The 17897-nt window shown below is 39.0% G+C and overlaps 1 protein-coding gene across 1 annotated transcript in view; it reads left to right on the top strand.

Moving 5' to 3' along the window:
* LOC105554353 (inactive heparanase-2) overlaps positions 1-17897 on the top strand; it is a 323145-nt gene that overhangs the window by 110004 nt on the left and 195244 nt on the right. The window contains exon 5 of the mRNA XM_012000802.1: positions 16956-17049. Coding sequence (XP_011856192.1) covers positions 16956-17049 — 94 coding nt within the window. The remainder of the gene's footprint in view (positions 1-16955; positions 17050-17897) is intronic.

Below are 17897 nucleotides of genomic sequence, written 5' to 3'. Positions count from 1 at the left end.
AAAAAATTCCTAAAGGGAAAAAAAAAAAAAAAAAAGATTAGTAGTTTCCAGGTTCTCCAGGGAGGTAGGAAATGGTGAATGATTGCTTAACAGATATAGGATTTCCTTTTAGGGTAATGAAAATATTTTGGAACTAGATAATGATGATAGTTGTACAACTTTGTGAATGTACTAAGTGTCACTAAATTGCACTTTAAAATGGTTAATTTTATGTTATGTGGCTTTTATCTCAATAAAAAAACAAAAAACAAAAAAAAAAAACCAACTCTGCCAGTATCAATCAAGGTACATACAAAAGAAACCACAACTGCCTCTACTTTTCTGATCCTCCCAACCCCCAAATCATATACACTGTGAGATGGAATGTGCCCTGCAGTGAAGTCCTGGACTTTCTTCTTCATTATGAAAGAAGAGAAAAACCAAAACTTTGTCTGTTCTCATTCCCAAAAAATCCCTTAAGTTTGTTATCTGCGAAGTACTCTGTGATCTTTGGGAAAATATGTCCTAAAAATACCAGGTAGTCCTGATTATATTAATTTTTCAACCTTGCCAAGTATTGATGCCACTTAAGATGGTCAATTCCAGCCCCAGGAAAACATAAACATGTCTAAGAATTATCAGAAAGGGAAATCTATTTACAGCAGACTAAAGGTTAATGTCTTTGTGATTCAACCTTAAACTGTATTATACCAAATACAATATTTTATCTGACAAAGAGTATTTTTAAACTTAATAAGAGCACAGAGCTTACTGAATCTTTCCCAAATATCTTATAATATAAAAAATGGATTTGGGGCTGGGCACAGTGGCTCACGCCTGTAATCCCAGCACTCTGGGAGGCCGAGGCGAGCAGATTATTTACAGTCAAGAGTTCAAGACCAGTCGGCCAACATGGTAAAACCCCATCTCTACTAAAAATACAAAAATTAGCTGGGCATGGTGGCGTGATCCTATAATCCCAGCTACTGGGGCAGGCGGCGTTGAAGCACAAGAATCGCATGAACCAGGAGGTGGAGTTTGCAGTGAGTCAAGATCACACCATTGCACTCCAGCCTGGGTAACAGAGTGGTAACAAAACAAGGAAGAAAAACCACACACACAAAAAAAGGATTTTGGAGGAAAGAGGGAAGGAACATAAGCAGGATACAAAACTGAAGGTCTTTGCTTTGCTTTGTATAAATAAAGGCTAAGTATACAGTTAGTGAATTATTGAATGCTTTTTTTTTTTTGGCACAACTTCTCTCAACCTTTCTTCTGGTCACTTTGCTATCCAATGCAAAATTATTTTTTTTTAAACAGGAAGGAAGAGTAAATGGAAAATAGGGTTAGAGTAGCAATAAAATGATGAGAAAGATTAGTACTGTAAAAAATGCCCATCAGGCCAGGCATGGTGGCTCATGCCTGTAACCCCAGCATTTTAGGAGGCCAAGGTAGGTGGATCATTTGAGGTCAGGAGTTTGAGACTAGCCTGACCAATATGGTGAAACCATATCTCTACCAAAAATACCAAAATTTAGCCAAATGTGGTGGCAGGTGCCTATAATCCCAGCTGCTCAGGAGGCCAAGACGGGAGAATCACTTGAAGCCGGGAGATGGAGGTTGCAGTGAGCCGAGATTGGGCTACTACACTCCAGACTGGGCAACAAGAGTGAAACTCCATCTCAAAAAAAAAAAATGCCCATCAGCTGATTCTATTCTCTTGTGAGAGATGGGGTATAAGTTTGACTCTGTCTTTCATAGTGGCCAAAGCAAAGTGGAAAACAAAATCTAGTGTCTGTAAGTAAGAAATTAAAGTAAGTTTTCATGAGAAGCATCATTTTCCTGATACTAAGCCTTGATGCAAATTCTTATGGTGGGTCCTCATAAAAAAGTCTATTATGTGATGACATGGATGCTGATATCTGGTATAATATAATACTCTTTGTCTATCTTATTCTCTCAAAGGCATAGAAGCATAACCCACATTAAGGAAGAGGCATGCATAGGAACAGTGCAAAACAACAATGATTCATCAATCTCACGTATAAATGAAGGTGTAGAAAATCAAACTCAAGGCTGGGCATGGTGGCTCACACCTGTAATCCCAGCACTTTGGGAGGCTGAGGCGAGCAGATCACGAGTTCAGGAGATTGAGACCATCCTGGCTAACACAGTGAAACCCCATCCGTACTAAAATTACAAAACATTAGCCAGGCGTGATGGGACACGCCTGTAGTCCCAGCTACTCGGGAGGCTGAGGAAGGAGAATCGCTTAAACCTGGGAGGTGGCGGTTGCAGTGAGCTGAGATTGCACCATTGCCCTCCAGCCTAGGCGACAGAGCGAGGCTCCATCTCAATTTAAAAAAAAAAAAAGAAAAATCAAACTCAAATAGGAAACTAATGTGAAACCTTTAGGAAAGTCATTTTGTTTTGCCTTTCTCATATGTTACATTTTATCCTGTTCACATCTGTTGGACAACATTCTATACAATGCAATTTCACTGACTGAAATATAGGATCTTCATATGTGTTGAGGGGACACCCTATGGTATCATTTCACTCTGTGTCAAGGAGGAGAGCTTGAGTCTTGCATCTGGAAAGGGTCTTGGAAATCATCTTGGTCGAAATGATACATGTGTGTCACATGCACCTTTATTCCTTACTAATTGACAATACAAAGTGGAGATTAAGGGTATTTCCCAGCATAACTGCAAAAGATCAGTGTTGACATACATGATGAGAATTCCATTAGTGGACTTCTGGTTTCAGCTCAAACATGAAAATAGGAAGTTGTTACTTCCTATTTGTACAAGAAAAAGCTGAAAAAGCTGAAATTTCATACAAGCAAAAGCTGAACAAACTGACAATCAATGACTTTTCTTGAAAGCATCAGAGAATTGATGTTGCAGAGCAAACACCACCCTGAAATCTGGAGAGACAGGTGAATCCACAGTTACCACCAAAATTTGCTTAATAAGAGCAGAAACTGCTGAAGCCATAAGCTGGTGTCAACACTTAAGTGGTAACTCCGATGAATTGCTGGAGTCTTTGTGTGAACTAATTTGAGTATAGAAACCTGGGAGCTGCAGTCTTTGGCTCCACACATTTGTGGGATCCAAAAAGATTTCCTAGTAACTCTGTCAGGGAGTGAGAGTAAATCATTGTGAAATATGACCATAGCATTTTCCATTTAAAAAGCCAACTCTCCAAGCCTTATCCCAGATGGGAAAGGGCATTCCCCCCACTCTAACCCCCTCTAGCCTTTCTGTCTTACATAGAGAGGGAAAGCTATACTACTGGGGAAAAAAAGGTGAAGATCATAGCTCAGAGACACAGGTCCACTAAAAGACTGAGATTTAACCATAAAGTTACAGAACACTTGCCTTCTCCCACAACTTACTGCCACACCAGCAGCATAGTAACTGTGAATACAGCTGATAGAGTTCACCAGACACAAATTCTCTCTGAAGAGGAGTAATTAGGAAAGCCTAAAGTCAAGAAAAGAGGCATAAACAAGGATACTAGAGGAATTTGAAGCCTCTGATATCTACAGATATAGCAAACACAGTCCAGCTCCTCGCCCAAAACCTCACACCAAAGGTCTTTTTCCTCAGTTCCTATTACCTAATTCAGCATGTCAGTTTTCAACAACAAAAAATTACAAAGTAAGCCAAAAGCAAGAAAAAACATAATCTGAACAAAGTATCAGAACCAGTCTTATATATGACAGTTATTAGAATTACTAAATGGAGAATTTATGATTAATACATTAAGTGCTCTAATGGTAGTAGACAACATGCAAAAATAGATCATTAATATAAGTAGAGAGATAGAAACTCTACAAAGGAATCAAAAGGAAATGATAGAAATAAAAAACATTGTCACAAAAATGAAGAATGCCTTTAGTAGGCTCATCAGTAGACTGGATACAGCTGATGAAAGAATTGGTGAGCTTGAGTATAGGTCAATAGAAATTGCCCAAACTGAAATTCAGAAAGGTAAAAGAATGAAAACAACAGAATAGCCAAGAAATGTGGAACAATTTCAAAATGTGTAACATACACATAATTAGAATAGCAGAAGGAGAAGAAGGAGAAAACAGAGCAGAAGAATAATGAAATAATAATGGCTTTAAGTAATTCAAGTGTTGAAGTAATAATGGCGGAGAACTTTCTGGAATTAATGACAGATATAAGACCACAGATCCAGGAAGCTCAGGGAACACCAAGCAGGATAAATTCCAGGAAAACTACAGCCAGACATACTATATTCAAACTGCTGAGAACCAAAGAAAAAAGAGAAAATCTTGAAAAACAATAGGAAAACAATACCTTACCTAAACAGGAACAAGGCAATGAAGTGCATTCATATGAAGCAATATGAACAAGGATCTGAAGTATCATAAGAAACAATGCAAGCATGAAAACAGTGGAGTGAAATCATTAAAATGTTGAAAGAAAAAATCTCACCAACCTAGAGTTCTGTGTCCAGCAAAATTATCCATGAAGAGTGAAGGAGAAATAAAGACTTTTTCAAACAAACAAAAACTGAGGGAATTTATCACCAGCAGACTTTCCTTGCATCAGAGATTGATAGAAGCTTTTCAGGTAGAAGGAATGTGATATAGGTCAGAATTGCAAGTCTACATAAAGAAAGGAAGAGTGTCAGGGAAGGAATAAATGAAGATAAAATAAAAATTTTATTTTCCTTATTTTAGTTTGTCTAAAAGATAAATGTTTAAAGTAATAATAGCCACAATGTACTGGGTTATTATAACATATATATAAGGGAAATGAATGATAGAAATGAAAGGTGGGATAAATTTAGGATACTCTATTATTACTTGTACTGCATATGAAGCAGTACAGGGTTATTTGAAGACACACTTAGATTCATTAAAAATGTATATTGGAAACTCTAGGGCAACCACATAAAACTTTTTAGAAAGAAGTATAATAGTATGCTAAGAGAGGAGATAAAATGTAATTATATAAAATGCTCAATTAAAACCAGAGAAAACAGAAACAGAAGAGATTTAAAAATAACAGATACAAGGAATAGAAAACAGAGCATAATAGATATTAATCCCAGCTATATTAATCATCACTGTAAATGTGAATAGTCTAAATGTACCAATTAAAAGACGAAGATTGTCAGGAAGGATATAAAAACAAACTTAACCATATGTTGTCTACAATAAACCCAATTTAAACATAAAGACTCAGGTTAAAAGTAAAGGGAGAGAGAAGTACAGCATGAACACACAGATCAAAGGATGGCCGAAGCAGCTATTTTCAGACAAAGCAGACCTCAGAACAAGGACAATTATCATGAATAAAGAGCACCATTACATAATGATGTATAGATTAATTCTCCAAGAATTATCCTAAACATGTATGCACCTAACAACAGTGTGTCAAAATATGTGAGGCAAAAACTGATAGAATACAATTAGTTATTAGTCATCCTTGATCTACGCTTAAAAACCTAGGTAGATGAAAGAAGACAAAAGAATCTAAGTGACTTGCTTAAGGTGACAAGACTAATGATTGGAAAACCCGAGTCTCCTAGCTCCTTGTCCAGATTGCTATCTAGTAAGTAAAAATTTTGTTTGAATAATTATTATCTTAGTTAATGCAAATTCAGTCAGGATTAAGAACTACTGGGTAAGAGAGAGAGAGAGTCCAGGTCACATTTTAGCCAAGATACCATTTAATTAAGCCTAGGCTTTGTGTGGAGAAGGCTGAACAGATGAAGGTCTCCAAAAACCAGTCATGTAGACCTTGTAGTTTTGCCAAGAAGAGTTGCACTGCCTGGAGAATGAAAGTGGAGATTGAGGCTTGGTTTGCCACTCAAGTGACAGAACTCAGGGGATTTGGAGTAGGTGCTAGATAGTGGGAGATTGGGAATGGGCAGGGGGTAAAAGCTGCTCTGTTGTGTTTCACTAACCGAGGTAGGATTGGACAGGTGGTAGTATAAAGCTGGTGAATCATGGGAGGTCACTCTATGGACTTGGTGATGAAAAAGCAGATGGCTGAAAGGGTGTATGTGGGACTGGTTGCTGAATGATGAGGGTTAGTAGGATACACCAGATGTAAAGAACAGAGGCAGAGAAGATGAGTTGGCTTGGGGGAACCAAAAGATCCCCAATGCACTATGTTGGTGTTTCCTTCCTCATCTGGCTCTTACCTTCCTATTCCCTATTTTCCTTTCATTCTATGTATATACTTGCTTCTACTTTAATTGTCTAAAATATGTGATGAGAATATATTAAATTAAATTTTACCCTTTCGGATCTTAATTTAGAAAGTTAACTATCATTGTTTCTTTCAAGGAGCAATTGCTTTTTATTTCTGTCTTTAATTAACTTTTTAAAATGGAACTATTTCTGGCTGGGCATGGTAGCTCACATGTGTAATCCCAGCACTTTGGGAAGCCAAGGCAGGTGGATCACCTGAGGTCAGGAGTCTGAGAACAGCCTGACCAACATGGTGAAACCTGTCTCTACTAAAAATGCAAAAATTAGCCAGGCGTGGTTGCGGGTGCCTGTAATCCCAGATACTTGGGAGGCTGAGGCAGAGAATTGCTTGAACCCAGTAGGTGGAGGTTGCAGTGAACCAAAATCACACCACTGCACTCCAGCCTGGGTGACAGAGCGAGACTCCATCTCAAGAAAAAAAAAAAAAAAGGAACTAGTTCTTTAAAGGGGATCTACCCTCCTACTTAACTTCAAAATGATAGCAGTCAGCTTGCTTTCTCTTTGTGTTCAAAGCAAACTTTCCTCAATCACAGAGAAGAAGATAATATGCTGATATTTCGCTAATTCTCAGACTCTTTTTGGTTAGATAACCACAGTGAATTTGTAGGAGATTGGAGGGAAAAAAATAGAATGTTTTAGAGCACCATTTCTTAAAATTCCTTGAAATCTTTTAAAAGAAAGGATGGTAAAGAAGCATTCTGTTATGGAGGGACATGTGAAATTTTACCTTACAATTATGACATTAGAATTCCTATTAGCTGAATAAATTTAGCTGAGTTATCTATCAGTTTCAAATATTATATATTCTGAGCACTAGTTCAAGGAACTTAAATTTTATTTCCTGGTCCTGATGTGATTTGCATCATACAGAACTGATTGTCTCTCCCTCTCAATCTCTTTCTGTGTCTGTTAACACATATCTACACACAGGCTTGTATGCACATACATATATCTTCATGGTAAATAATCCCTTTAAAGGCTTTATATGGTGAGAACTAGCTTTTCTTTTTAAACAAAGAAGTGGAAATTGTCATGAAAAGAATCATAGTGAGGTAAGATTTCCTTTCAGTGTGATATTCTTCACAGTGAGCATCCTTTGAGAAGGTATAGCTCTATGACATTGAGTTTGCTGGTTGTAAAAGTTAGGTACAGGAACTAAAATATACAAGGTGTTGGTGAGTGTAGGTAGAAAAGCAGTTTGATGTGTGTGTTGGGTTGTCTGGACATAAGAAACATCATGCAGGCTAGAGTTTAACCTCTAGCTTTTGTGATGCATGCAAGTTAGGACATGTGATTTCATGTCCTCAGTGAGATACAAAATAATGAGAATGTCTCAGTAAATCTACCTCAAACTATTGGCTGTCCCTGAGTGAAAACTAAGGTATCTAGAAGCCTAATGGAGAATATTCTATGTAGTCAAAAGGCTGCCACCTACTGATACGTGACCTTTATTAACTGGCCTCCCTTCCAACATTCTAGATTCCATGTCCTTTTTGGTCATTAGTAATCACCTTGGTCACTGTGTTTTTACACCAGGCTCAGTATGTCTAAATATAGAAATATAAGAATAATATCTCCCCTCATCAACTGTTCTTGCATGGGATTAGAATGAAAGTTATTATTCAGCCAATCACTGACAGACACTCAGTCAATTCAAACTAGAATTGTAAGTAAGTTCTCCAGGATAATCTTTTTAATTTTCGTACAAGGAGAATTTCTTCTCAAAGGAAAACCTCTTTTATTATGAACTGTTGGCCGAACAGATTGATTGGTATAAAGGTGTTTTGTTGTAATGAATACCCATATATTAGTTAATATAACACAAATTGTTTTAACAATTAAATCCCCACATCTCAGTGGCCTGGCAGTAGAAGTTTGTTTCTCACTAACGTGACAGTCCAATGCTGATGTACCTCGGGGATGGCCTCACATGTGGCCATTCCAGGACCCAGGTAGTTACCATTTTGTGGCTTTTCCTCAGAGACTTTTCCATTCAGCTGGCAATGGGGACAGACACTACAAAGAAGACATGGCTTCTTAATTTCTGCTCGAAAGTGAAAAACACCTACATCTACTTTAGCCCTGAAGTGACACATTATTTCTGCTCACATTGTTTTGGCATTCCCCTGCCTCTACCATGTAAGAGGGGCAAAAATGTAGGTTCTGGCTGGGCACCTGCTTCTTGGCAACAGCTCAGCACTATGGAAGGAAAGCTCAAATTTTTGGTAATCAGTAAACTGTCTTTACCCTGTCCCAAGGAGCAAGCTCAGGTGAATGGGATCTGAAGTTCGCCTCATGTGCCCTACCGTCTCTCAAGAATCACAGCCTGAATTGGTTGCCGTTCAATTCTATCATGGCTGAAACAGGAAGTACTACTTAATTTGGTTTTAACCCAGCATTTCCTAAACTTATTTGACCATGGAGCCCCCTTTTCTTTATATAACAATTACTAAAACACTTTGAAAAACTTTTTCACAAAGAAAAGGGTAATTTTACCACCTCCACACTTTTACTTATCTACCCCGGTTTTTGCTTTTGTTATTGTTTGGGGTTGGTTTTGTTGTAATTATTTTGTTTTCTTGAGAAATTTGCATTTAGTTCAATATTGTTTAAATTTGGTTGAAGTAGGCAAGACTAAAGGCAGTTGAAAAACAATTTTACTTGACTACAGGACCAATGAAGTAAGCATGGTGCTGTATTGTTGGGATACTTGGCAGATCAAAGTACAGAAGGAAAAGTTTTTGGTATCTGTTACTTAGTGCCTATATGATCTCTGGTTTCCTACTTACTAATACCATGTGAGCTGTAGTTTCTAATCTGCAAAATAGAGAGTGTTCATGAAGATTAAATGACACTACATGTAAAATAGCAAATAAGAAGGAACTTAATATATGTAAGACTCCTCCCTTCCTCTTTCACCTTTCTATTTTCTCCTAGTTAGTAATATACTAACTCAATTATAGTTGAGTTGTGCTATCCTGCCACAATGACAATTACATGAAAAGAGGCCAGGGAAAGAATATGGTAACAGTATAAGCAACCCCCAATTTACAAACACTGAATTTTGTTGTTGTTGTTGTTATACTTTAACTTCTAGGGTATATGTACACAACATGCAGGTTTGTTACATATGTATACATGTGCCATGTTGGTGTGCTGCACCCATTAACTCGTCATTTACATTAGGTATATCTCCTAATGCTATCCCTCCCCCACCCCCATAATAGGCCCCAGTGTGTGATGTTCCCCTTCCTGTGTCCAAGTGATCTCATTGTTCAATTCCCACCTATGAGTGAGAACATGTGGTATTTGGTTTTCTGTTCTTGTGATAGTTTGCTAAGAATGATGGTTTCCAGCTGCATCCATGTCCCTACAAAGGACACAAACTCATCCTTTTTTATGGCTGCATAGTATTCCATGGTGTATATGTGCCACATTTTCTTAATCCAGTCTGTCACTGATGGACATTTGGGTTGATACCAAGTCTTTGCTATTGTGAATAGTGCTGCAAACACTGAATTTTTTAAAATACTGCACATAGACGGTTGGGTTCTGGCAACTTAGACCCTATCATTCCTGTTATTGATGCCTCACAATTTAAATTTACCATGAAGCTAATGAATTAAGCTTCAGACCCCTCTCTTGCATGGATTCCTATGAGTGCTGAGAGTTGTAGGATGTTCTAGGTAGTAAGGGGATGGAGGCAGATTGCTATGAGGAAGCATTATGTAAACATTTCTGGTAAATTGCCTGAAGTAGTCTCAGAAGAAAGGAATTCGATTCTCTAAGTTTCTGGGAGTTTGCTGTGATTTGTCATTCGATATAAATATTTACTTTTGTACGTATGATGTGTTTTGTAGTTTAAAAACTGCTTTTTAACTTTTTTTTTTAAAGAGAGTCTTGTTCTGTCACCCAAGCTGGAGTACTGGTGCCATAATAGCTCACTGTAACCTCGAATTCTGTGGCTCAAGTGATCCTCCTGTGCCACTACGCCCAGCTAATTTTTTTGTTTTTTGTAGAGATGAGGGTCTCGCTCTGTTGCCCAGGCTGGTTTCAAACTCTTGGCCTCAGGAAATCCTTCCACTTTGGTCTCCCAAAGTGCTAAGACCACTGGCATGAGCCACTGTGCCCAGCCTTGTTTTGTACTTTTGATTTCCTCTTCTTAAAGAGGGCCCCACAACTTGTGTAAGTTTCAGACCAAAAGCACATGGATCCACTTCTGCCCACAATTCTAGTGCCGTCACCTGCTACTATTCTGAACATTTTCAGAGGTCCCTCCCCAGAGCCCACTCCAATGGCTGGAGCTGTGTATGATTTCCCTACCCCTTTCCTTTCCCAGCTTCCCGTACACCTCTCCTTAACACCGCTGGGATCAAGATGATTTGAGTCTCTGCCCACACTCAGTGCCTCTCCACATACAACTCTCGATATATGGGGAAAAGGGTCTGGGCTTGAGGCGCAGGACTCAAAGTGTGCAAAGAGTTAGGAGAGCAAGAAGTTGAAGAAAATGGAGCCATTGGCATAGCATTTGAGCTTCGGTTGGCTCATTGTGGGTTAAATCTTACAGGCACTCATTCTTTCATTAAAGACATTATTTGCCTTTAGTATTGCTCACAACTCTGACCTTTACCTGTACTATTTTTCTACACCATTTTTCCAGAGTACAAACTCTTTCTTACTGAACTATGTCCCTTTAGTAGGTTAGATGATTCCCGTATGGAATTGTTTGAACTGGTTTAAGAAAGCCAAAGAAACATCTGTATTCTGTAGAACCTTTCTTTGTAACAGCGTTCATTTCATCTAAGCTTTCCTGCCCAAAGCAGTTCTGAAACACAGGATAGGAAGGTTGACTTTTTTTGTAACAGTGTTCATTTCATCTAAGCTTTCCTGCCCAAAGCAGTTCTGAAACACAGATAGGAAGGCTGACCCATTGCAAAGAAGATGAAAACTAATGTAGCCTCAGAAGAAAAGCTTGATGCCAAGTGCTCAGCAGGAGCCCAGGCTGAGGGCCTCTGGAGGAGGGGCAAGTGCAACTTATAAAGCCTAAATACTCAAAGCAGCCTTTTTCCAGTGTTTGCTTCGAGGTGGCAGACTAGGTTTTATAGGTCAACAGGGTTTTTCTAATGATTATCCAAGCTTCTTCCCCTTCAGTAGGGAAGGCCCCGATTTTCTGGAATTACCTGCCCAGTCAGCAGGCTGGGTGTTAGAATTCGGAGCAGACTGCCCCTCCTCCTTGAAACCAGCAGGGAGCAAAATAAGTCCGGAAATTCCTGAGCATTGGGAAGCCCGCACTAATGCAATTACCTGAAATAAAAGAAGGGGTCAGATAATAAAGGGCAAAGGTTTTTCCTTTTAAAGTAAAGGGCCAGGTAAACAAAACCAGCTGCCCCTGGAGCCAACAAACTCTCCTCATTAAATGTTTCAAGAGCCTAATGGGCATAAGTGGCTAATTGTAGTACAATCCTGAAGACTGAATCTAGCGGCCTGAGGAAGGGGGTCAGTGGGATGGGAATGGGGTTAAAACTTGGCTGACAGAGACAGGAAGGAGGTGAGCTCTGCCCCTGGCAGAGGACCTCTAAATGGCCAAAATGAAATTAAAATAAGAGTAAGATGCTTTGATTGGGAGTCTCTAATCATTCTGACAGTATCCCCGTGAGATGGGCTTGGATGTCTCATTTGGAGCAATTTTAAGTTTAAATGCTAGTTGAATAGGATCTGGAATACAGGTTTATTGAAAAACTAATTATGGGAAATTTTATGTTTATTTACTCTGAAAAACTGGAAGAGTATGCAGCAAAATGTTGCAATGAGCCTCTCTAGGTGTTGTGCTTATACTGTAGGTGATTTTCCATTTTCCTATTTCTATTTTGTTCATGTTCATTCTCTAATTCATCTACAATGAGCATTTAGTTCTTTTATAATAAAAATAAAGGGCAACACTAAATGAAATAAGATGAAGAGTATTGTGCTGGAACTAAAATGTAAAATTAAGGGGGACAGGAGAGTTGGTGAATGCATTGATAAGTGGTTCCTTTTACTTTGTATAGTCTGCTATCTTTGCCACTTCCCTGGATACATGCTTGAGGTGAGCTGCCAATCTAGAGGCAGGAATGAATTGCTGGCATTGGGCGATACAGACCTCTTGACCATGTATTAATACGAAAGTTTCAACTTCATTGCCTTTGTGATAGTTCTCAGAAAGGTTATTTCTGCACAGCCTTTTTTGGCTTTGGTTTTTAGTGGAACAGCTTGGCCACTTATGGTATGATCTTAAGTGATGCTGAATTTCAAGAGAGCTTGAAGGATGACTATGATTTACCTAAAAGTGTCAGTCTAGGTGATTCTAGACCATTCTGCTAGGTTTAAAAAAAAAAAGAGAGAGAAGAAAAGAAAAAAAGAAATCACCGTTATCACCATTTTTAGCAATTTATTCTTACAAAATGGTCACCACAGACTACTCCACCTCCTTCATGCCCAAATATAAATGATATATTTAGATTGGACCTATCACCACATGCAACTACCATCAGAGAACCAAAGCTCTGTAACTGGGAAGAAGCTTTCAAATAGCCACAAATTGCTGATGCTGAATGTTTTCTTAGAAGCTTCACATTTACAATGGGTAAGTGCAGTAAGTTAGTTGTCCAAGAATATCCAAGAAAAAGGTTTAGGTATTGATAAATTCATACCCTATGGGTTTTGTTTGTTTGTTTGTTTTTGTTTTGTTATGAGACAGAGTCTTGCTTTGTTGCCCAGGCTGGAGTGCAGTGGCGCGATCTCAGCTCACTGCAAGCTTCGCCTCCCAGGTTCATGCCATTCTCCTGCCTCAGCCTCCCAAGTAGCTGGGACTACAGGCGCCAGCCACCATGCCTGGCTAATGTTTTGTATTTTTAGTAGAGACGGGATTTCACTGTGTTAGCCAGGATGATCTTGAGCTCCTGACCTCATGATCCGCCCGCCTTGGCCTCCCAAAGTGCTGGGATTACAGGCTTGAGCCACTGCGTCCGGCCATACCCTATGGTTAAATGATCCCCTCTCTTAAAAGCGATGCTGAATTCTGGGTGACCAAAGTTCATATTTCCATAGTACAATATAAATGTGGGTTTAAGGTTGCAGATGAACGTTGCTGAAACTTCTCAGTATAATGTGAGGATTCCTTTGACATTCAAATGTGAATTGGACTCAGACTGAAGTTATTAAAAAGATGCTGTGATCATCAGGCTAGAGGAGGAAGGGGTCCTTAGCTGGGTCAAAGGTAGAGGCAATGCCCAGGGCCATATTTTAGAAGCATTTTAAAGGGTCTCTGACATCTCTTTTAATTTCCCTTATTCTCCTGAAGAGCTCATCTGCAGCCATGGCTTTGTCCATTACTTATAACCTGAAAAAGACCCCCACGTCAACATTTCTTGTCTCAACTTTTCTCTGTACCTCTTTCTCGTATCTCCAGCTACCTGGTATGTAGTTCTTTCTTGATATTCTGTACACTTTTGATATGTCAGACAGTATCTTTCATCTCTCTTAACAAACTGTATTCCCATATGACTAACCTACATTTCTTTGGCAACAGTGTTCTCCAAGGCAATCTCTCTTATATGTTCATGGTCATCGGTGACTCCCTTCCTCTCTTTTACCCTCTTCTTCCTTCATGGCTGCTCACTTTCACTTTTCTTGTTCTCTCCCTTATTTAGACCCAGATCATTTCTTGCCAGCACTATTGAGATAAGATAACTTTGTTTATTGGTTTCCATGCCTGTATCTCCTCCTGCTCCAATCCAATTCACAGCCCATGGGAATAGCCCAAGACCACCTGAGAGTGACTGGATCCAGCTTGTAAGGTTAAAACTGGGGACAAGAATAGGCTAAAAAGCTTAAGCCAAGGTTACTGGATTTCATCTCCCATGTATCAGATGAAGGAGCAATTGGACTATTTCCGGGTTCAAGAAGATAGAATGCTAACCATTGAGAGGAGGTAACAGGGATCAGATTTCAGCACCATGTCAGAAGAGCTTTTCATCAATTAGAGCTGTGATGCAGTGAAACAGTCCTAGTAGTGTATGACAGTGAATTCCTTTCCCTGGATATGTTCAAGCAGAACTAGAAAATCACTTCTAAGGGATATTGTATCAAGCTTACATGCTTTAGGCCAGCTGACCACTAAGGTCTTTTCAAACTCCAAATTTTTACAACATATCACAGCCATCTCCATCCCTGCCTCTGCCTCACACCTGCTGGGAATCCAGAGTCTGTTCTTGCTGCTCTACACTTTCCTCACTCCAAGTTCTACAGCGAGTAGCATGCTCTCCTCCAGAGGGATGCTTCCCCTGCACATCCCATCCATGGCCTTTCAGTGTAAGTTTCTGCTGCCTTGGGCCATTAAGTAATCTGAACAGGGTAGATCTGGTTATTTAATAGCTTTTATATGCCAGGTCCCATGCCCAGCATTTTTCCTTATGTGATCAGTACACTAACCCTGTGAAAATACTATAGATTTGGATTTTTTGAAACCCACTTTAAAGAAGGGACTGAACCAAGGTTTTGTAACTCCGGGTTCTGGGTACTTGAGAAAAGGAAGGAGGAAAGGAGTGAAGGGACCCTCAACCATGGGCCACAGATTGGGGTAGGCTAGAGAGGTTCTTCACAGGAAATCCTACATACTGAAAAATTACATCTGGAATTTTTATCTCAATAAGTATTAAACTATCTGTGTTGCTAACAAAAATTATAAATATTGATGTTTAATATAGTTACTGGGGAACTAACTGAGAAAAGAGGAAACTATAATATATTTGATTAAATAATAAAAGAATAATTACAATGCATTACTTGTTATATTCCTGGTCACCATATAATATAGTAGCAAGTATTCATGTTCCTCAAATATGTGTTAGATTAGTAGTGCTTAAATTATTTTTAATTTTAACACTACTCTGTCACAATATGCCTGGCTTCCATGTAGTATGCCATGTATCTGATCTTTTTTCAAAAATCAGAGATGCTAATTAAGAAGTACTACTATGAACAGGTTATGAGATAGGATAATGAACATGGATATGCCCAGCGCTATATGTTGCACATAATAAATGTTTATTGGATCTGAGTCTGGCATCTATACAAGGGATGAGGCAAAGGACATGTTATTATTTTATTTCCTGATATAAGTAACCATCAAAAATTTTCAATTACATGTATCCCCTGGCTCAGAAATTCCACTGTCATAGTATTCTATATTTACACATAACTTAATTAATCGGTCTCCTATTGTTTATAATCCCATCTTTGTGAGCTGACAATTAGAAAGAACTAAAAGTTGTTCAGTCCCTACTGTATGCCAGGAACTTTACGTTTGTTATCTCATTAATTCTCAATTAAGCCTGAGGAGAAGATATATTATCCCCCATTTAAGAATAAAAAAACTGAGGCCCATAGAGACTACGTAACTTACCCAAGATCATATAGTTAGTAAATACCAGATCTGGAATTTGAACTCAGATATTTCTGGCTAAAACCCAAATTTACTCCAACATTCCAATGGTTTAAGCACTGGATTCTGTGGAAATGTCGTGAAGTGGTAAGTGAGGCCAAAAGGAAGGCTGGGTAGGTAGATCACTACCCTTACCTCAACGAAAGCACCTGCCTTACAATATAACAAACATTTAAAAATTAACCATTCCAATACATCACATGTTGGTATAGCGAGTTGACATTGAAAATAATTTTCACATAGTTCTATAATATGTAGTGATAGATGGCTGCTTCTTAAAAGTGAAATAATTTATCATTAGCCAGCAACCAAGGATAACTTAGTGGATTGGAAAAGGCACCCAGGAATCACAAGCATTTAGAAATTGATGGAATTCAGAACTTTGCCAAGATGGGGGTAAGGGAAGGTCTGAGGTAACAAAGGTCACCTAACCCTGGGTCAGCCTTAGCTTAGTCTTCAGAAAAGAGTCTCACAAAGCATATCTCCACAAAGCTGGATGGGCCTGTTTTGGTCAAATATTTACAACATAGTGTCAACACAACTTAATGTTTCATTTAAGCTAAGAAAAACCAAACCAAAACAAAAACCGATGAGTATGAAGTTGTTACTATTTTAGGAGAGGGCTCTTCCACCTGTGTACATCATTCATTCCTTTGTTCATTCATTCTGGGGATAGTGGGCAACCACAGCATATTTTGGTAGCAGGTTGACTACAGAGTGTTCGCCCACAGGAATGAGCTGGAGACTCACTCACTACACTAAGTCAGATTTTTGCTTTGGTATTTCTTTTCTTATTTAAAGGTATGAAAAAACTTATTAAAATGATTGAGTATTATTTCAAACCTCTCACATACTTTTATTACTTTAAGGTGGGATTAGCGATGGGCATGGGATGGGTGTTAAATTATTTCCCCAAGGGAAAAAAAGTAAGCTTTTCCTCATTACCCAATTTGTATTATGGAATTTCCATCAATTCCGTCAAGTAAGCAATGGAGTTTCATGTGACAAAAGCTGAAAAAAATAACAGTATTAGCCCACAAATAGCAGTGGAAATGGAGAAGATAAAAAGGTTATTATTTGTTTGAAAAGTACCCAGGGTCAAAACCTTTTAGAATGTGAGAGCCCAGGTGGAACCCTGGTTTGTTTCCTCAGGCAACAGAGACCTCCGGCTAGAAAAATGTATTTATAGTCCTTTGCTTGAGATTTTATCTGATTCTTATTTTATTTTCATTCCAGTTGCTACATTGATGGCCGGGTGGTCAAGGTGATGGACTTCCTGAAAACTCGCCTGTTAGACACACTCTCTGACCAGATTAGGAAGATTCAGAAAGTGAGTAAAAGTATCCTGGGAAGAAAAGGAGCAAGTCTGGGGGTAAGGCAAGGAAAAAGACACAAAGTCCCAGCTGGGCCTCAGCACTGTGGGAACCAGGGTAGAAAAATAGGAAAATAGTACAGTCCAGATGGGCATGGTCACAAGCCCCCCATCAAAATTGTTGCCTGTCATTTGTTGTTTTTCAAATTGAAAAGGGTCTGTGTGTGCCATATCAAGGTTTAAAGCATCTCTATTGTTTTTAATTAATTTTTTTTTTGAAATGGAGTCTTGCTCTGTTGCCCAGGCTGGAGTGCAGTGGCATGATCTCAGCTCACTGCAACCTCTGCCTCCTGGGTTCAAGCAATTTACCTGCCTCAGCCTCCCAAGGAGCTGGGACTACAGGCACAAGCTGCCACGCCCAGCCAATTTTTATATTTTTAGTAGAAATGTGGTTTCACCATGCTGGCCAAGCTGGTCTCGAATTCCTAACCTCAAGTGATCCACCTGCCTCAGCCGCCCAAAGTGTTGGGATTACAGGTGTAAGCCACTGTGCCTGACCTAAAGCATCTCTATTTTAATTGCTTCTAAACTGTGAGTTTCGTAAGGGAAGAATAGATTTACCTGATATTTTCTTTTTTGGAGGGGTTTATTTTAGGTTACTTAAGGGAGAAAATGATTATATTCATTCAGTGAAATTCCAGTCTGGGGCACTGGCAATTCTAAGCCATATTTACACTGTTCCTAGGTGTCTTAGAATTAGCCAAGTAAGATCTTAATTTTGTAAAGTTGAGAGGAAATCTATAGTATATTAAGCAATTGCATGTAGGTGCTGTCAGCACACCTTTGGTCAGTGATTCTCAGACTTG

Source organism: Mandrillus leucophaeus, unplaced genomic scaffold (assembly GCF_000951045.1).
Source record: "Mandrillus leucophaeus isolate KB7577 unplaced genomic scaffold, Mleu.le_1.0 Scaffold117, whole genome shotgun sequence".
In the NCBI taxonomy this organism is placed as follows: domain Eukaryota; kingdom Metazoa; phylum Chordata; class Mammalia; order Primates; family Cercopithecidae; genus Mandrillus; species Mandrillus leucophaeus.
This window is presented reverse-complemented; position numbering and strand designations above follow the sequence as displayed.